Here is a 21,872-nt window from a genome sequence, read left to right on the forward strand (position 1 = left end):
ACAGAATCTGAAGCAGGCTCCAGGCTTTGAGCTGTCAGCACAGAGCCTGACATGGGGCTCGAACTCATGAACGGCAAGATTATGACCTGAGCCCAAGTTGGATGCTCAACCAACTGGTCCACTCAGGTACCCCAATCACATGTATTTCTAAACGACATTAGAAATATATTTTCAAACTGTTTAAATTCTTCAGCTTTTTTCTTGGTCATTTTCTATTGAAATAATAATCCAAATATTGACATGACTAAGTATAATATTCTTAGTTGGTGATAGTGTCTTATTTTCCAAGATATTCTTTACTAAGACTGTTGTTTCTTAGAGCTATTCCCCTCCATGATACCCTTTAAAAAGACTTGAAGTTTTTCATGAACGAGGTTTGATTGATTTTTGTTTCCTCTTATCAAAAGATATTAATGATAGGGGTCCTTTGCTGGCTCAGTTGGTGGAGCATACAATTCTTATTTCAGGGTTGTGAGTTAGAGCCCCATGTTGAGTGTAGAGAAAATCTTTATGAAGAAAACCAAGAGATGAATGCTATGTTCATTAGCTGTTTATTGATAGTTATCTCCAAAAGGAGTACAGAAACTTTGTGGTCATATCTGAACAGTAGGTAAATAATAGCAGTAACACAGTACAGGTTTCTTTTGGGGAAACCTGTGGGTTTTCAAGGGGAATCATAGGATTTTCTCTAAAAGATTGGTTATAGTGAAGGAAGATGGTATAACTAGTTATCCATCATCTCTGATAATGAAACAGTTCAACCCAAGAAAAGTTATTTATGCATTATCTAGTCTTTTTAATATCAGCTAGCGGAGTCCTTGAGTGCTCCTGTGAGTTGAGTTGAGTATGACACCATTATAGTTCCTCATGTGTGGTCAGCCAGCCACACATTACTGCCCATGCAGGATTCATCTGTTCAAAACCAAAGGTACTACAGAAATTTTTATATGTAAATTTCTGTTAGCAAGAACTTTTAGATTCAGTAAAGTGTGTTTGTGGACTGTCTTATTTTTTTCAATATATGTTTTATTTTTTTTAAGTTTGTTTAAATAATCTGTAGACCCAATAGGGGACTCGAACTCAAAACCCTGACATCAAGAGCCACATGCTCTACCAACTGAGCCAGCGGGTGCCCTGACAGTCTTATTTTTAGTGAAAGTTGGAGGGAATTCATTTTCTTCCATTACTTAAACATGAAAAATAGGTTTCAGTCTTATGAAGGGAATGTATATGCTCAAGCACAATCATTTTGCTTTAATGTTTCAAGTTTGAAGCATAATTAAGTAAATAGGAAGATCTTTTTACAGGCATTGAAATGAAAAAAAAATTTTAAGGTTAAATTAGCCTACCATTTAGGATTTCTGAATATTATTAACTGACAGGATACAAAGCATAGAGTCAGACTGCCTTTTTAAAAATTCCCTTACACAGGAAATTGAGAGTTGTGTTAAAAGTACAGACCACTCATTCTTTTGTCCTTCTAGGTTTCGGCACAAATACCAGTGGGAGTAGTATTTTTGGAAGTAAACCAGGACCTGGGACTCTGGGAACTGGACTTGGTGCAGGATTTGGAACAGGTAAGGAACTGTACCATAAGATTTAGTAAGTGACATAATTTGGCTTTCTCTTTGTTGGAACTTAAGACAACTCTGTTTTATTTTATGCCTGGAAATAAAGGGTGTAGATTTGCATTTTCTCAAATAGACTTATAAAACGTTCTCAGCATTTATGCTTTACTAGGTTTTATTTATTTATTTTTTAACATTTTATTGATTTTTGAGAGACAGAGATAGTGTGATCAGGGGAGGGTCAGAGAGAGAGAGGGAGACAGAGAATCCGAAGTGGGCTCCAGGCTCTGAGCTGTCAGCACAGAGCCTGACGTGGGGCTCGAACCTATGAACCGTGAGATCATGACCTGAGCCAAAGTTGGCTGCTTAACCAACTGAGCCACCCAGGCGCCCCAATACTTTACCAGGTTTTAGAACATTCTGACATTTATCTTAGAGGTTGTTGCTCCCATTCTACAAAATGTTTGCCTTCTTATAGTTCTGATGTATTTGGGAGTTTTAGTATTTAATGAGACTTGTCAATATTATGGCATTATTAACTTTCAGTTCTCTTGTGCTACCTTTGTAAAAAGGAATTTAAGACTTTAAACTGTTTATAAAGTAAGCTTAACTACCCTAATAGTAAGATAGAGCAGTAAGAGCATAAGCTAAAGTAATTAGCAAATACTCTATGAGGATTTACAAGGTCTCTGCTTACCTCTCAGTTCTTTCCGCCTTGATGTAGAGCTGAGATGTTGCACCTATGTCTCTGTTCCTGTTATTGTTAATTAATTTTCAGTGCCTCTGAAGACATTGATGCTTCTTTATTTAATTTTTAGTTTTTTAGAGAGAGGAAAGAGAGAGAATGTGAGGAGTTGGGGAAGAAGGGGGAGAGAGAGACTCTTAAGCAGGCTCCACGCTCAGCATGCAGCATGGCAGGGGGCTTGATCTCATGACCCTGAGATTATGACCTAAGCTGAAATCAAGAATCAGACGCTTAACTGACTGAGCCATCCTGGCGCTCCAGACATTGAGCCTCCTGCCTGCCCAGTTGCTTTAAGCAATATGAGATGGTAGTGGCCATAAAATGAAGAAGTGCTTCAACATGTACAGTTCAACAAGATTGTTAGAACATATATTTTTGCCTGTTTCTCAAGCCATCTGACCATGGATATTTTCATTTAATTGCAAACCATTTATTTCCATTGGCTCTGCTTCCCCCATCCAGTTATCTGTTGTCTTTGCTTCTATGCTCTGATCAATTATCTGCCATCTCCTTTTTAATAGTACTTCATTTTATACTCTGAAATATTTCTTTCCATTTTATTTCTAAAATAAAAGATGTAAGTGCTTGTAAAAAAAAAAAAAACCCTCAACAAAACAGAAGTATCTTGGAAAGTCAACACCTTTCGTTTGTGAAGTAATAGCTATTTAAAGTTTGGGACCTCTTAAAAAAATTTTTTTTTATGTTCTTTATTTATTTTTGAGAGAGAGAGAGAGAGACAGTGGGAATAGGGAAGGGTCAGAGAAAGAGGGAGACACAGACTCTGAAACAGGCTCCAGGCTCTGAGCTAGCTGTCAGCACAGAGCCCGACGCGGGCTCAAATCCACGAACTGTGAGATCATGACCTGAGCTGAAGCTGGATGCGTAACCGACTGAGCCACCCAGGCGCCCCATTGAGACCTCTTTATGTACGTTTTATACATTTTTTTCAAACGTGTGTGCACATATACATGGTTATACATGTGTGTGTGTTATATACATATATGTAGTTTTTATTTTTTATTATATTCTTAAATAGAAACCACATCCTACAAGAGTGTTCTTTTAAACCAAAGGCTGAGATACATTAGTTGGATATATTTGTGTAGTGTGCTGCAAACAGCATTTAAGAAAAAAAATAATGAAAAAATTATTGTAGAAAGCAACATTAAATATCATATAATTAAAAAAAATTTTAATGTTTATTTAAAAAAATTTTTATGTTTATTTGTTATTGAGACAGAGAGAAACAGAGCATGAGTAGGGGAGGGGCAGAGAGAGGGAGACACAGAGTCTGAAGCAGGCTCCAGGCGCTCAGCTGTTAGCACAGAGTCTGACACAGGGCTCGAACCCACGAACCGTGAGATCATGACCTGAGCCAAAGTTGGATGCTTAACCAGCTGAGCCACCTAGGCGCCCCTGATGTTTATTTTTGAGAGGGAGAGAGAGAGAGAGCGAGCAAGTAAGTGAGAGCGAGAGACATAGTGAGAGTGGGGGAGGGGCAGAGAGAGAGGGAGATACAGAATCTAAAGCAAGCTGCAGGCTCTGAGCTGTCAGCACAGAGCCTGATGTGGGGTTTGAACCCACGGACCACGCAGTCATGACCTGAGCTGAAGTCAGAAGCCTAATTGAGCCACCCAGGCGCCTGAAGTATCATTTAATTTTTACTTTAATTATATATGTGTATGTTATGGGTCACTGTATTTTATATTGTGTTACAGTAAAAAATGTTTCAAAATGAAAGCACCTTCCTTATTCCTTACATGATAATTCTTAACTTCATTTTTCATTTCCTATGGCATTTTGGGCATATATTTTTTCTGTTAGTATATATAGATCTAACTCATTCTTAAACTTTAGGATTTCATTGTGTGTAGACATCTGTATACACACATAACACATAAATATATGCAAATACCATAATTCAGTTTCCCCCTAGAGGTAGATATTTGAGGTTTTATATATTATTAGCAGTAATGAACATCTTTATTACATAATTTTGTGTGTTTTAGAGTTACTATAGGATTGATACTTGGGATTGTGTCAAAAGATAACACATTTTGAATTTTGGTCAGTGTTGCCAGTTTGCCTTCCAAAAAGAATGCCAGTATGAATTTTTTGCTCTCACTGTAGGAAAGTGCTCTTTTTTCCCATATCATTTCCATATTGTTGGACTTTTTCTTCTTTACATACATGTTAGTGGAAATTGGTGTATTCTAGTTGGCACTTAACTAATTACTGGTGAAGGGTATCCTTAATGTATGTTTACTGGCCATTTGAATCTTTTAATTCCCTGTTCATAACATTTGATTGTTGTTTCTTAATCTGTTTTTGAGAGTGCTTTAGATATTGTGGATATTAACTCTTTTGGGTTGTATAGTAGAATTTTTTGTTAGAATTTTTTTTTTTTTTTTGAGAGACAAGGGAGAGACAGCACAAGCAGGGGAGGGTCAGAGAGAGGGAGACACAGAATCTGAAAACAGGCTTTAGGCTCTGAACTAACTGTCAGCACAGAGCCCGACGTGGAGCTCGAACCGATGAACTGTGAGATCATGACCTGAGCCAAAGCCAGATGCTTAACTGCCTGAGCTACCCAAGGCACCCCTGTCTGAACTTTCTAATTTATCCAAATTCTATCACATATCTTTAGCAAGAAATAAAAATTAAAATGCTCTAATTTTTGTGCAGTATAATCCCTAAACTTAAGCAGAATGTATCATCTGACATCAGTGTTCTCTTGTAGTCTTGGAGAAAAAATTAGCTTGGTGTGAGCAAATTAAGAGGTTTATCAAGGGTAATTTTGACCCTACACAGTTTGTGAACCATAAACCTAAGACCCAGGTAAAATGCCTATCCTAATGTCTGTTAGATATTCCCAGTAAATCTTTAAGTTTAAAAAAAATTTTTTTAATGTCTTTATTTTATTTTGAGAGACAGAGCAGAGAGCGAGCAGGGGAGGGGCAGAGAGAGAGAGGGAGACACAGAATCTGAGCAGGACCAGGCTCTGAGCTAGCTGTCAGCACAGAGCCCAATGCGGGCTTGAACCCACAAACTGTGAGATCATGACCTGAGCTGAAGTCGAATGCTCAACTAACTGAGCCACCCAGGCGCCCCTCCACTAAATATTTAAGTTTACCACTTGATTTTATGGTATCATTATGTATAACTTTTATTTTTATGTGGTCAAAGAGGCTTCTAGGTTATTATCAGCAGTGCCTTTTCCTGTAGTGCAAGTTATAAAATATGTAACTTTTTCTGTTGGTATCATCTTCTCTTCCACAATAATGTAGGATCTTAGCCTTATTATTTGAATATGTTCACTTATCCTTAAGCAGCTCTACCTCACAGACAACAGATCCCACTTTTACTGCTGTTATATATCCCTCATTCATGATTTGTATAAACTAGAATCCAAATATAATCAGTAAAGAATTTTATACCCTAAACCTTAGCAGCAGTAGATCAGGTAGGAAATGAGAGTTCTGAGAACCACCGAGCATACACTGTTGGAATTCTTTGATGATCACACCTACTAAAGCGGACTTGAGGCTTTAAGAGCAGTGTGTCTAGAGACAATTGTAAACACCCATGTTCATGAACTCTGCATTTCAAGTAGAATAGCACTTAGCTGTGGGTGATGTCTTTTTGAGGCATTAGTTAAGTGGGCATTCCTATGCATCTTTTGTTTTGAGTGATGGAGATTCATACTCCTGCAGAAGTAAAATTTCCCGTAACAAATTTTCCTGTAAAATGTTTTATATTATTCTTTGTCATTTGATATTTCCGACCCCCTATATGCTCAGACTAAGGAACTCTCATTAAATCATGGGTGTATACGTTTCTAATCTGACAGTGGTATTAACTATCATTGTCACTATCAATAATATGCCATTTTCTTGGTAGTTAGCAATACTGCGTTTTTTCCTTTTTAATGTTTATTTTTGAGAGAGAGAGAGCGCGCGCACAAGTTGGGGAGGGGAACGGCAGAGAGAGAGGAAGACAAACACAGAATCCAAAGCTGGCTTCAGGCTCTGGGTTGTCAGCACAGCGCCTGATGTGGGGCTCGAACTCATGGACCATGAGACCGTAACCTGAGCTGAAGTCAGATGCTTAACTGACTGATTCACCGAGGTTCCCCGACAGCAATATTAAGAGATTTAGTTCTTGGGGTGCCTGGGTGGCTCAGTCAGTTAAACACCTGACTCTTATTTTCAGCTCAGGTTGCGATCTCACGGTTCTAGTTTGAGTTCCACATAGGGCTCTGTGCTAATGGTGCAGACCTGCTTGGGATTCATTCTCATTCTCTCTCTCTCTCTCTCTCTCTCTCTCTCTCTCTGCCTCTCTGCCTCTCTGCCTCTCCTGCTTGCTTGCTCTCTCTCAAAGTAAATAAATAAACTTTAAAAGATTTAAGAAAAAAAGGAGATTTTAGTTCTTAACATTTTCCATGAAGTAATAAGTTTAAGGGTGCATCTAATAACGTTTATTGTTAGGCTAAGGTATACACAGAAAAATTTACCCAAAGCTAATAGATACCATAGATAAAATGAACTACTTTTGTTTGTTTTTTATGTTTTTTTATTTATTTTTGAGAGACAGAGAGAGAGTGCGAGCAGGGGAGGGTCAGAGAGAGAGGGAGATACAGAATCCGAAGCAGGCTCCAGGCTCTGAGCTAGCTGTTAGCACAGAGCCCGATGTGGGGCTTGAACCCGCAATCATGAGATCATGACCTGAGCCGAAGCCGGATGCCTAACTGACTGAACCACCCAGGCGCCCTGATAAAATGAACTTCTAATGTTTATTAGAAAATCTCAAAAGGAATATAACCATTTTCACTTTTTTCTTGAGCATCCTTAGAGTTTCTAGGGCCACTATTATAACATGGTGCCCCCATATATCTGCTTTATGACTCCTACAACTAATCATAAATATGGCACATTTCATAAATTGACATTATTTTCCAGAATGTCCCTCAACTTGTGGACTATTAGGAAGTCCTTTTTATTAAGCATAAAAAGCCATTGGTATAATATGAGATCGATCTGGATAGAATATATTTTTTCTATTGATAAATTGCAGCAGTATGAAGGCAGGTCAATTTATGATCATCTCTTTCCAGGTGACCTGAACCTCCCAGTGCCTTTTTAATTCTTTTATTGGTTATTGAAATACAGTGATATTTAGACTGTTTCATAGTTCTTCATCCAGGGCTGCTACCCAAGGTGAGGGAAATGCACACCCATCCAGATAAGAAACTTTTGTCTGTTTTATGTGTTTGGGTTTCTTCTAAGTTTTTGTTCAGCAGTAAGGAGGTATTTCCCACCTGGAAAAATAATTCTGAAATTTGTGCTGTAAAGTAATTTCAGTTTTTCTCTGAATATTCACCAATTTCGGATGGTTTGGGACTTTACAAGAAGCCATTCCCTGTTCCAAAGCTGTAGCAAAGGGATTGTCTTGTTACTTATGAGGTTGGACAGTTAGGGAATGTCCTGTCTATTCAGTAGTTACTTTCACTAATTTATATTGTGTGGATTATCTGAGTGTAGACTTTTTATCCTTTTTTGATTGCTATATCAAAATAGTTTGTGTTCAGTATTTTTGATCTCTAAGTATTGTATCTTTGAAGTGATTTTTTCCTCTCTCAAAATGCATTGATGGGTTAAAACGAACTTTAATTGCCAATAATTTTTTGAGAAGGAGATGGAAATTCCTTAAATATTTAATGCCAGTAAATGTCTTTAAATAAATTCTCCCCATTTTCACTGCCAAGAACAAGATCCATGAGCAAGATTCATTAGGCTTTGAAACATAAGTTTCTGCAGTGGTTTCCCCTTGGTGAAAATACGTCCTTCCTCTAGTCTGATTCATGATGAAACTTGAGACTGTTTAGTAACCTCATCACAAAGCATTTAGCTTTTTATAAAATACAACATTTGTCTTGGTGTAAAGTAGTTTTCATGAGATGGTACACTTTGAATATACTACTTTTTGCAAGTCAAAGCTATATTGGATTTGGTTTTTTGTAGTTTAGCCTATCTGTTAGTCAGAAGATGGCATTGTGATTGGTTCAGCTGTTTCTTTTGATTTGCAAATACTGAAATTTAGAAATTATTTTTTAATTCTTTCAAATTTCCTGTTACTATGGTGTAGTAAAGAACCCTGATCATATTCAGATGCACCAAGATTTAAACCTCAGTTTGACCATTTACGGCATTTGTGACATTGAGCTAATTACTAAACCTTTGTTTTCTCATCTGTAAAATGCAGATAATATGCCCTGTTTGAGGCTTAGAAAGATTAAGTGAGATACTAGCTAATATTTAATGAGTATTAGTATCTACCAGTCGTCTTCTAAATGTTTAGTTATATGTGTTTATTCATTTTAATCTTAGGATAAATATCTAAGCTATGTATTATTACCTCATGTTATAGTTGAGGAATCTGAAGCACACAAAGGTTAAGTATTTTGTCTATGATATATATAATGTACTCAGCACGGTGCCTGGCATATAGTTAGCATTGACTATTTTGGCTCTTTTGTTGAAATGAGTAGTCATTATGAAGCTTCCAAATGTATTATATTTTAAGTAACTGACCTCTGGTATAACATTCAAAGGATCTCCTGTGGCTCTTTTTCTTTCCTCTTGTCTCCATAGCTCTTGGTGCTGGACAGGCATCTTTGTTTGGGAACAACCAACCTAAGATCGGAGGGCCTCTTGGTACAGGAGCCTTTGGGGCCCCTGGATTTAATACTACGACAGCCACTTTGGGCTTTGGAGCCCCCCAGGCCCCAATAGGTAAGTGTCAGTCACTTTAGAAGGCTTTACTCTGTTGTATTTCTTGCTGATACTTAACTTGTTGACCTCATTTTCCACCCATTCCATCCCCCTACCAAAGCAGTACGCAAACACAGTTAATTAAACAGTCATGTAGTACAAAAGGGCATATGATGGATCCTGGCCTTCTCTGCTTCCCCACTCCCAGGCCTAGTCCCCCAAAGAAACCACTTTTTATAGTCACTTTGTTTCCTGGTATATAGTTAAGTTCATATCTCTAAATGATATGCTTATGTTGATATGTTTTGCTTTATTAACCTTTAACTTGTTAATGGTAGATGAAAAATTTAGCTCACATCACCTCTGTGTTCTTTATTCATTTCTAATATAGCTGTGTTACTAAATTCCCTAAGTTTAGTTTTATTATTGACATGTTTTTCATAATTCATTCATTTGAATACCCTTTCACAGTCTTCACCCTCTCTGCCTGCCATCTTTATTATTATTATTTTCTAGCTTAAAATGAACTTTTTAGCTTAAATAGCTTTTTAAAAGAAAGCTATTCTGTTGGGAATAACAAACATACCACTTGCCACAAATAGGGCAACTGAGTAAATGAGACAGAGTGAAAGTAACTTAGTCTCTTTACCATTAAGTTCATCTCTTGTACTATCATGACCTGTGTACCACATTTTGATAAGGCTTTTGCAAATTTAAGTTTCATTTCTATATCCTTTTTCTTATTTTGTCAACTGAGAGACAGTATTACCTTGGTCAAGTAAGGGTATTACCTGTTCTTTCTTTTTCCTTATTTCTTCTTTTGCCAATTTTATATTTTCATATTGATAACATTGATAGTGTATTCTTATAATTATTTCTTTCATCTTTTTTTTAGATTAAAGAATAACTTAAAGGTTGTAATGTGAGCATAGCATTTAAAAATTTTTTTTTTTACTGTTTGTTTATGAGAGAGAGAACAAGCTGAAGAGGGGCAGAGAGAGGGAGACAATTTGAAGCAGGCTTCAGGCTCTAAGCTGTCAGCACAGAGCCTGACATGGGGCTTGAACTCACAAGTCATGAGATCATGACCCAAGCCGAAGTCAGACACTTAACCAACTGAGCCACCCAGGAGCCCAAGCATAGCATTTTATTACAACTATGAAAACACTGCTATTCAGCCAGGTACATCTTTATCATATAGCTTTTTCTTCTAGAATTTCTCATTCTTTTTTCTCTTTGCATTACTAGCGCTTACCACCTTCCTGAACTGGTCCAAATTCTTAAGGATGGTATCAGAATTCTTTTTTACTCTGGATATATTATTCCTTGATCCCTCTGTTCTCCTGAAGAAGTATGAGCTCTGATTATTCCCTGGGCCTTCAGCATTGCTCCCAATATTCCCTTCAAGTCTACATAGTGAGAACTGTTCTATCCTGGATGTAGGGGTTTCCTGGAATATATTTTTGAGTAAATACTATATGAAAGGTAAACTTTAATCTCTTATAGTTCTGAAAATACAGTACCTTTTTTTGTTCCTTGTGCTTTAATATTATGGAATTCTACTGTGAAAATAATTTATGTTCAGAACTTGGACAATATTCCTTGCACTAACCATTATTTGATGAGAAGTCTAATAATGCCTTTCTGATTCTTGAGACTTGTTCAACCACCACTCCCCACAAGCATGTAGAATTGTCTCTTTGTTCTGAAATTTCACTGAATTGATTATACCTTTTCTATCTTAATATTTGATTTTTTTTCTTTTCTTTCTTTCTTTTTCCTTTTTTTCTTTTTTTTTTTTTTTAAAGAGAGAGTTAGTGCTCGAGCTGCTTAGAGGGACAGAGAGAAACACAGAATCATAAGCAGTCTCCAAGCTCGGCGAGGAGCCTGATCATGACCTAGAGTCAAATCTTCAACTGACTTGGCCACCCAGGCACCCCTCTATCTTAATGCTGGATTTTTAGGCTGTGTTTCTAGTTTTTTTAGATTTTTAAAGTGCTTTCTAAGTCATTTTATTTATTTTGAGAGAGACAGAGTGTGAGGGGCAGAAAGAGAGAATCCCAAGCAGGCTTTATGCTGTCTGTGCAGAGCTTGATGTGGAGCTTGATCTCTCAAACCGTGAGAATATGACCTGAGCTAAATCAAGAGTCGGACACTTAACTGACTGAGCCACTCAGGCATTCTGAATTTTTATATTTAACTTAGAAGAATTCTTTGTCATTCTTTGAAAGTTCCTTTTATCAAGCATCCAGTTCTTTTTTTTTCTTTATTTTTTTTCTTTATTTTTGAGAGAGAGAAAGCACGTGAGCAGAGGAGGGTCAGAGAGAGGGAGACACAGAATCTGAAGACAGGCTCCAGGCTCTAATCTAGCTGTCAGCACAGAGCCCGACATGGGGCTCGAACTCACGAACCGTGAGATCATGACCTGAGCTGAAGCCAGACGCTTAAACGACTAAGCCACCAAGATGCCCCACAAGCATCCAGTTCTTAGATGCCATTATTTCTTGAAACTTTGAATGTGTTAATTGGCATTAAAATTTTTTAGGACTCATCTGTGCCTTACCTCTTAAGGATTATTTTTTTGCGTTAATCCTCCATAATCCTTATTATTCAGAAATAAAATAATAAAATGTTCACTGGGAACTTATGTATATGGGTTGAGCTTATTACCGGTAGGCTTCACTTTAAAGTACGTAGTCCAGGAATCAGCTGTTGTCCAAAGGTCTCCTGATAGTTAGAATGCCACATTGTTAGCTCTGGGATGATGCAAGTACTGAAACTAGTTGCTCTTGTTCTTTCCATGTGTTAACTTGGTTTCATCAGAGGCACACTCTCTGATGTTTGGCTTGTCTGTTAAGCATCAAGGATTTGGAGGATGAAGGTATAGGTGTTTTGTATATATACTTCACAGTGATTCATCTCTTCTGCTTTCAGTCTCACTTCATCAAACTTGGTATCATTGAATCCCTAATCTTCCTGGGATTCTCCAGGGCAGATATGCTCTACTTTGCGCTGTAATCCCTTATGCATGTACTCTAAGCTACAGTTCGCTCTATCCTGCTTTGTCACTCCTCTTTCCACTTCTTTCCCCTAGAAATTTTTTTTTTTTATCTGCTCATTTGTTACTTCCTATTCTTTGTCATTGTGGTTTATATAGATATATTTTAATTTGTTTTAAACATAGATTTTACTTAGATCTTTGGAAGGAGTGGAGGTGAATTAGAATTCTAATTGATCTCCAGGTGCCTGGGTGGCTCAGTCAGTTAAGCGTCTGACCCAGTTTTGGCTCAGGCCATAATCTCACAGTTCCTGGGCATGGGTCCCGCGTCAGGCTTTGCACTGGCAGTAGGGAGCCTACTTGGAATTCTGTCTTTCTCCTCTCTGTCCCTCCGTGCGCATGTGCTTCCTCTCTCAAAATAAATAAATACAAACTTTGAAAAAATAGAGTGTGTGGGTGCCTTCGTTGGTTAAGCATCTGACTCTTGATTTTAGCACAGGTTGTGATTTCACAGTTGTGAGATTCCCTGTATCATTCTCTGTGCTGGGCGTGGAGCCTGCTTAAGATTCTCTCTCTCCTTCTCACTCTGCCTCTCTCCAACTTGTGTGTGCAGGCACTCTTCTCTCTTAAAAAAAAAAAAAACTTTAACATTAAAGGTGATATTTTTAGTTTTATTTCTTTTCCGAAGTTTTAGTTCCTTTCACTAGAAGGGGGTACCATAAATATTTGTAACCTGCCATTTTTCCTTGGATAGTACTGTATTTTAATGGCTTTTGATAATCCATCTTCTAAAATCAAAAGGCCCTGGTACAAGCATTTAATATTACAGTTATATATAGTAGCATTATCACAACCTTAAAAGTAGCTATATTGACTTTTAGAATGTACATCTTTGCATCACAGGACGCTAATTGGAAGGTGCTTTAGAGTTTATGTGAGTCTGAGTCAACTCTTATGTGGGAGTCCTTCAGTTACAGTTTTCTAAATCAGTCTAGTCCATTGTTTTGTTCAGGTTGCTTAGAAACCAAAACGCATCTCCATAGACTCACCTCTTAGGCTAAGCAAACCAGCTTGTTACAGGTTTTTTGGGTTTTGGGTTGGTGTTGTTTTTTGTTTGTTTGTTTGGTTGGTTGGTTGGTTTTTTTTGCAATAACCCTATTGTCTTTCTTCAAGATAAAGTATCATCAGTTTTTTTCTATTCTCAGACTGTTTTTTATACTTTTTCTTATCCCTTTAAAATCATTTGTCCATGATATGGCCTTTTCAGTATGTTTTCAAATTACTGTGACCAGAATTGAATATAACACAAATGGTAGCCTAAATAATGCTTACATGCTTGCTAGTTCTCTTATTTTTGGTAACATGAGCTCTCTTGCCTATATATTTAAATCATACAGTTAACTTAGAGAAGATTTAATGTTTAAACCTACAAAAAGAAAAATATCCTCACACACTTTCCTAATTATGTTTAGATTTGTTAAAGGAGTTCTTACTCTTTTGAGTAAGCCCATGTGGCGTGATTTGTTATACTTGTTAATGATGGGATGAGCTCGTGCAGGTCAGCATTATTTTTAATGGTTAATTGGCTGTCAAATAACAAACTTGACTAACGAATATTAGAGTTCTCTTTTTAAAAAAAATCTAGATTTTCTTGAATTTCCTTGAATAGACCACAGAATAGCACTATGCTCTTACTGTGTAGAACTATGTACCAAAACTGCTTTTCTAAATTTTTTTCCCACTGATGGTCTTAAATTGGATTCAGGAAATTTCCAAGTGCAGATGACTTACTATATGCTCTTAAGATGGATATCTCCTAGGTTTCACAGTCTTGAGCAAACTTGCACTCTCTACTTCTATATTAGCATACAGTGTTTTAGTATTAAATTGGTACATCTGATTTTAAGAAAACTTAATTTGACTAAGGTGGATCTACCCATTTTTCATTAATTTAGCTTTAACCATCTGTTCTGGATTTGTTATTGCTGCTGCTGTTGTGGTTTTGTCCTCTATTTTGAGTACTAAAATTTTCTAAATCTTTTGTTTGTGGCAGTATTTTAATGTGGATTACCTAATATATTTTGATGTTAGCTTTATTTTAAACATTTATAAAGGAAAAAGGTATTTTTATCTCTAAATGACTTAAGTATGATATGATTTTTTATCAGTATTTTTGGAAATACTAATTTTGCAGAGCAGTGTCTTCATCAGTAAAGATACAATGCAGATAGTTGTGAGTTTTTGTTTGCTTGCTTATTTTTTTCCTGTGTATGATTATAGATTATCATTCCTTGTCAGTTCCCAAAGTTCTCTGTAACTAATGACATGTTTTTATATTTAGAAAGAAAATTAGGGGTGATACTTTTTCTTTTAGTTTTTATTTGAATGTAGTATGAATATTAAGTGTAAATAATAAACATTTAAGGATACCTTAGCAAGCATTTTCATTTTTAAATGCCACTTTCTTCCTCTGTAGTCTTAGTGTACTTAATATTTTTTATTCTGCGATTTTACCTATTAAATCAAAGGTATTTCCTTATTTACACAGTGAAACACATTATTTTTAATAACTACTTAATCCATCATGTTGATGTATCATGATTTTTACAGCTGTTAATGTTGGACATAGGTTGTTTCCAACTCTTAACTATAACAGATAATATTCATTAAACATTTATAAATGTTTATTTTCTTTCTAGTTTAATGAAGTCCTTGGGTTAAAAAACATAAAAACAGTACTTGTTTTATGTGCTGTTATATTGTGTCTTTTAGACAGAGTAAACCAATTTGTAATGTTTCTAGAAGTCAAAGACTGTAACTCTTTCCATATAGCTGTGGCACTGATATATAATGAGGTAGGTATAATATATTTTTTCAGGGCTGTTTAAATTTGATTTCATTGATTATTGACAGTGGACACTTAAGTAAGGATTTTTGTGTGTTGTCTCTTATGAAAGCCTCTTCATATCTTTGATACACTGGTTTGACTGCTGGTTTTCTTCACAGTCTGCTCCTCTGCCCCCCACCGATAATGCTGCTGAGTGAGTCTGACTATTTTGAAGGTGTCTCCAGAATGATTCTGCATTCTCTTGCTATAAATGCATTGGATCCGTGGACTGACATCTTACTTTTTGTTTTCTTTTTTTCAAAAAAGCTTTGACAGATCCCAATGCTTCTGCTGCCCAGCAAGCTGTTCTTCAGCAGCATATCAATAGCTTAACGTACTCACCTTTTGGAGATTCTCCTCTCTTCCGGAATCCGATGTCAGACCCTAAAAAGAAAGAAGAGGTAAATTTTAGGATGCTTTTATAAAGTTCATTCTCAGATCAGGAGAAACTGTGCAGAATGTAATTTCTTACATATATAGCCTAAGCAAAGTTAGGTGTAGTTAAGTTTTTAAGACATATTATGCTTTTTGCTGGGCAAAAAATTATGTTTGCTCTATCTGGAAGGCAGCATGGTAGTGAAATAAACACTGAACTGCAGATGAGGGATGAGACTTTCAGTAGCTCTGAATAAAAGTATATATTATTATTCCCATTTTATAGTTGAGCAAACCTAAGGCTCAGAAGGCTAATTTACCTAAAATAATGCTCTTAAATCACATATCAATATCTTTTCTCCTGGTTTCTGCAGTTAACTTTGTCTTAATCTTTTTTACTCTGTTGTCAAAGAAATGATCTTTTGCTCACTGTGGTGTGGTGTTAAAAGTAGTCTTTGGTCTGTTTGATCCCTGTGTTACCATGTATAATTGATGAGACCTTGAGCATATTATTTTGTCTCTGAATGTGTTCCCTCATCTATAAAATGGGAATGGTAATACTGGTTAGTGCTGAGAATTAAATGAGATAATGCATACTTGGCTTATAGTAAGTTGATCAGTCTGTAGCTATTCAGTCATTTATGTCATCTTATTTCTCCCTCAGCTGCTCTTGAATTAACCTTATAAGTAGATATAATGAGATGATGGGGATTTAAAGTGCTTTTTAACACGCTGTGTAAATATAAGTTGTGCTTAGATGAAAATTATTTGTTAGTGGTGCAGCATAATATCAGGCTTAAATATGTGCTAGTCACTGTGTTCGGTACTGAGATAGAAAATGAAAACGGAAGTTACTCTCTAAGAGCTTGCTATTTAATGAGGAAGATAAGGTCTGGTAAAGTGTTTAAATTTACTCAAGCTCAATATAGTATATACAGTCAGCTGATGAATGGATAAACAAAATGTTGTACATCTATATGATGAATATCATTCAGTCATAAAAAGGAGTGAAGTACTGATACATGCTCTGTATGTCATTGATGGACCTTGAAAACAGTATGCTAGGTGAAAGAAACCAGACAAAGAGGCCACATGATTCCATTTATATAAAATGCCCAGAAAAGGCAAATTTATACAGACAAAATAAATTCATGTTTGCCAAGTTGTAAGGGCTGGAATTGGAAGGCACAGCATTTCTTTATGGGGTGAGGGGAATGTTCTGGACTTAGTGGTGTTTCTTGCACAACTTATTAAATATACTAAAATGAATTGGGTTGTATGCATTAAAATGGTGAATTTTGTGTTAAAAGAGTATTTACAGTTTGATAAGGCTTTACAAAAGAGGTAACATTTCACTTTTTTTGAGTATATGTAGAAGTTGGTAGATCTATGTCAAGACATTCCAGGCAAAGGCACACAATTGTGAAAGATCACAAAAAATATCTAGCAACGTTCACTTTTGCAAATAGTTTACACTGTGAAGAGAACAGTAAATTGTGACAGATTTTCTATGTTAGACGTTTCAAGTGGTTCTGTAATCCCATGTATAATGTTTAGGAAAACAAATGTATGACATCCTGAAGATGCTATAGAAGCATAATAAAGGTGTCATCAAAATCAACTTGAAGTCTTTTTTTTAATTTAACGTTTATTTTTTGAGAGAGAGAGAGCGCACGTGTGCGCATGACCACAAATGAGCAGGAGAGGGGCAGAGAGAGTGAGAGAGGGAGACACAGAATCTAAAGCAGGCTCCAAGCCCTGAGCTGTGAGCTCAGAGACCAAAGGTGGACTTGAACTCACAGAATGCAAGATGATGATCTGAGCTGAAGTCAGACCTTCAACCGACTGAGCCACCCAGGCATCCCTAAAGTCTTAATTTAGTTGTATCTCTTCCACTATCTTGTGTAATTTCCTCAAAAATAAAGGGAAATGATTTTATTATTTTTATTGTGAGTACTTAATGTCTATTCACAGCAGTTGGTAGTGTTTACTGAATGACAAATAAATGCAAGCTAGTATTTTTTTCTAGAGGGATTTGGATTGTATCGAAGTTGAATAGCAATTCATGGGTATATCTGCATTAATTTTGAAGTGTGAGATTTTTGGTTTAGTTGAAAAATAAACAGAGGTATCCAGTTGGGTGACTGGCAGATATGAGATTTGAACTCTTTCCTTGTAATTTTTTAAGGCCAAAACAATGCTTTTGAGTCAAACTAGAACTTTGCTTGATGGTTTTATTTTTCAGAGATTGAAACCAACAAACCCAGCAGCCCAGAAGGCTCTCACTACACCCACTCATTATAAACTAACACCGCGTCCTGCCACCAGAGTTCGACCAAAGGCTTTGCAGACCACAGGCACAGCGAAGTCCCATCTCTTTGATGGGCTGGACGATGATGAGCCATCCTTAGCCAATGGAGCATTTATGCCTAAGTGAGTTCATTTTTGTCAACATAAATTAAATATGAATGTTAATTTAAACTAAATACAAAATAATATATAAATTTTTACTTGAATGTAGTACAAATGTTATGAAGAATCTGTCTACATATTTTTATATTCCCATACATACAGGTATTAAACTAATAATAATTACACAAGAATAAATACACAAAGTATGTAGAAGACTTGTTGGTAAACATTTAACATTATATTTAAATTACGCAGTAGAGCAAATATGCCCTAGAGTGCTGATATGAACATGAAAATAAAATGAAAAATACATACCAAATTCTTCTCGGTAGTTACCATTTGGAGATGTAATTTCAGAGTGTTTCATTTCTGGATTATTTTTCTAGATAGTTAGAAAAACAGATACATACACAGACTATTTTTTTTTAAGTAGTATACTATACCCCACATGACCCCAAGTTCAAGAGTTGCATGTTTCTCTGACAGCCAGCCAGGCACTTCTACACAAGTTTTGTTTTATTTTTTAAGTTTATGTATTTAGAGAGAGAGAGAGACAAAGGAGGGGCAGAAAGAGAGATCCCAAGCAGGCTCCATGCTGCCAGTGCAGAGCCCCACTCAGGGCTTGATCCCACAAACCACGAGATCTCAAGAGTCGAATGGATGCTTAACTGGCTGAGCCACCCAGGTGCCCCTCCACAGGCTTTTTTAAACAGCAAGTATTTTAATCAGAAAAGTATGGTTTTGGCTTTTTTTTCCCCTTAAGCTGTGTAGAAAAAGTAACAATCACTTGCGGTTCTTTATTTACAAATATTACCAAATTTAAAAATTTCTACTCCCTTGGGGCACCTGGGTGGCTCAGTCGGTTGGCATCCAACTTCAGCTCAGGTCATGATCTCACGGTTTGTGGGTTTGAGCCCTGTATTGGGCTCTGTGCTGACAGCTAGCTCAGAGCCTGGAGCCTGTCTTTGGATTCTGTGTCTCCCTCTCTCTGACCCTCCCCTGTTCACACTGTCTCTCTCTCAAAAATAAACAAAGCAGTTAAAATTTTAAGGCATGGAAAAGATTAGGGTGGGAAGGTACACATTTTCTGATAATACCACCTGTATCCCCTTCTTCACTTCCACTTCTGTGTTACTGCTCTCAGCAGTCTTCACGTATCAGAAATATTTTACACTATTCATCTCTCCTTCCCTTTTTTTTTTTTTTTTTTTTTTGAGAGAGGGGGCACAAGTGAGTGAGGGGCAGAGAGAGAGAGACAGAGAAGCAGGGCTCGTACTCACCACATATGGGGCTCAGAGAGAGAGAGAGAGAGAGAAGCAGGGCTTGAGCTTACTCAAAGTGGGGCTGGTGCTCACCCAAACCAGGGCTTGTGCTCATGAACTGTGAGATCATGACTTTAGCCAAAGTCAGGTGCCCAACTGACTGAGCCACCCAGGTGCCCTCCTTCCTTGGTTCTTTAATTGACTTCCAAGAACCCCAGGGCTAGTTTTCTTCCTACTACCCTGGTGGCTCTTTCTGTCTCCTTTGCTGGTCCCTCCTCTTCTCAACCTCTTAAAATTGGAATGCCCCCGAGCTCAGTTCTTGATCACATTTTCTTTACTGTCTTCCAGAGTGATTTAATTTAGTTCCATAGCTTTATGTGTCATTTATAGTCTGATGATTCCCAAACTTTATCTCCACCCCTGACCTCTCTCCCAAACTCTGGATTTTTTATATCCAGCCCTACTCAACATCTCCACTCGGATGTCTAATAGTTATTTATTTCAAAATTAATATTTACAACAGTGAACTCTTCTTCCACCTCTAACCTGTTCAATCCAAAGTTCCCTATCTCAAATAATTGCATTTCTATCATTCTAGTTGCTCAGGCCAGAAACTCGAATCCTTTACTTCTTTCATACATCCCACATCTAAACCATCAGCTAATCTTCTCTGTTGTACCTTCAAAGATTACCTAGCATCTGACCATTTCTTAACCATTCTACTACTCTGGTCCAAACCATCATCATCTCTTCACTGAATTACTACCATATTCTCCTCATCTTTGAGCTTTTACCCTTGCCCTTCTGCATTCTATTCTGAAGGTAGCTAACATAGAGATCTGTTTGAAGTGTTAAGTCATATCATGTCACTCTTCTGTACGAAACTGTGTGGTGATTCATATTTTACTCAGAGTAAAAGTCAAATTTTATGCAATGGTATGTAAGGTACTATAAGATCTGACCTTCCATTACCTGTGTGAACACAGCTATTACTCTCTCCATTGTTTACTCCACTCTAATTCTACTGCCTCCTTGCCACTGTTAGAACAGAAAAGCCATGCGTTGCCTTTCAGCCTTTGCCCTACTTGTTCTTGCACTGAAACACTTCTCCCCACAAATCCTTATAGTTAAACCCTCACTGTTTAGTCCCCCCAATGAAGATTACTTGGACCAGTCTGTTGAAAATCGCACTCATCTTTTCTCTTGTCAGCACTCCCCCACATTCTTCTCATTCTTCTTTTTCTTTCTTTCTCATACCTTCTAATTTATTTTTGTTTGTTTGTTTGTTTTCTGTTTTCTCCCTCTAGAACATGAGTTCTATATAGGTAGGTACCCTTGTTTAATTCTGTCATTTGAGGTGCCTGAAATAGTTCCTATTGCCTAGTAAGTAATCAATAAATGTTGGACATATGGTTGCCTCTTAGGCATAAAAGGAGCTAAATAATAGCATAGAACCCCACAACTTTCCTCTTGTGCTAGTTATAGGGTAGGGTCTTAGAGATGGAGATGTTATAAGCTAGGGAATAAGGGGATGGATATTGTAAAGGTCTTTCCAGTTCATGCTGTCAGTTCTCCATAACTGAGTTGTTAGAATCTAGAATGTAGCTTTAACTATCTAAAGGAAATGGCACATACTACTGTTACTTCCTAAACCAAGCCTTGGGCTACCACTTTATAGCTCTATAAAGAGTTACCGTATAATACCGCAGATGATAAAAGGTTAATGAAGGACTTTGTAAGTATGGCCGCCACTAGAACAGTACTCTGCTCTGAAAGATGAATTGGTAGGTTGACAGTGTGAGAACCTTATCAGTGCCACATCTTTTTCCTTTTGCCTTTTCATTCTGGTCCGGAAATTTACTATAGAGCAAGCCAGTAATTGTATTTATTCTGAGTGACAAAAATATGAAAATATTCTTTAATTCACGTATACATTCCTTCATTCAATAAACAGTATCAAATAACTACAAAGTGCCAAGTGTGATGGGCAGAGGGAATGCAGCTACGAACAAGATGCATTCCTCTGTCACCCAATTCACAGTCTGGGAGCGGAGAGAGATGTTGACAGTAATCACACGTGAGACATGTGAAAGAAGTAGAGATTGCCACTATAGGAGAGACTAACAGAATGATGAAGGAAAGTTGCTCCGAGGATGTGTCACTTAAATTGAAGATGGAGGGGCTCTTGGCTGACTCATTTGGTAGAGCATAGAACTCTTGATCTCCAGGTTGTGAGTTCAAAGCCCCATGTTGGGCATAGAGATTACTTTAAAAATAAATAAACTGAAGAGGGTTAGGGAGGACTGTCAGGCAGACAGAATATTTTGCTGTGTTTCTGGTTTTAAATATGCCTGTGTTTTTTTTCAAATAGTTTAATTTTCCAGTATTATTTTGAATGTTTGTTTTAAACATAACTTACTGGAATTAATGGATTCTATCTTGTATTTGCCAAATCAGAGTTTTTTCCCTTCCATTTACATAAAATACTAGAAAATACAATTTGTCGTTATGGCGATGGTAGAAAGGAGAGACTAAAAGGAGTACAAGGAAACTTTTGGGTATGATGGCTGTGTTGTTTTTCTGGATTATGATAATGGTTTCACTCGTACATAGATGTCAGAGCGTATCACATTGTACAGTTTAGTATATGGGATTTACTGTATGTCAGTTATTAACTAATAAGTGTAGCAAGGTTTGTGGGATACAAATTCAATATAAAAAGTCAATTTGGGGGTGCCTGGATGGCTCAGGCAGTTAAGCATCTAACTTCGGCTCAGGTCATGATCTCACCTTAGTGATTTTGAGCCCCACGTATAGCTCTCTACTGCCAGCACAGAGCCCAGTTCAGATCCCCT

At 37.0% G+C, this 21,872-nt stretch overlaps 1 protein-coding gene across 7 annotated transcripts in view; it reads left to right on the plus strand.

The window, feature by feature from the left end:
• Positions 1-21,872, plus strand: part of NUP98 (nucleoporin 98) — a 114,028-nt gene that overhangs the window by 33,917 nt on the left and 58,239 nt on the right. For 5 of the 7 annotated variants that reach the window (XM_029915340.1, XM_029915339.1, XM_029915342.1 and 2 more), the window contains 4 exons: positions 1,485-1,577; positions 8,964-9,104; positions 15,236-15,369; positions 17,589-17,776. In XM_029915340.1, the coding sequence (XP_029771200.1) occupies positions 1,485-1,577; positions 8,964-9,104; positions 15,236-15,369; positions 17,589-17,776 (556 nt within the window). The remainder of the gene's footprint in view (positions 1-1,484; positions 1,578-8,963; positions 9,105-15,235; positions 15,370-17,588; positions 17,777-21,872) is intronic. The other 2 variants (XM_029915344.1, XM_029915345.1) reach the window with 1 other exon arrangement.

The sequence above is a fragment of the Suricata suricatta genome, chromosome 11 (genome assembly GCF_006229205.1).
Source record: "Suricata suricatta isolate VVHF042 chromosome 11, meerkat_22Aug2017_6uvM2_HiC, whole genome shotgun sequence".
Lineage (NCBI taxonomy): Eukaryota > Metazoa > Chordata > Mammalia > Carnivora > Herpestidae > Suricata > Suricata suricatta.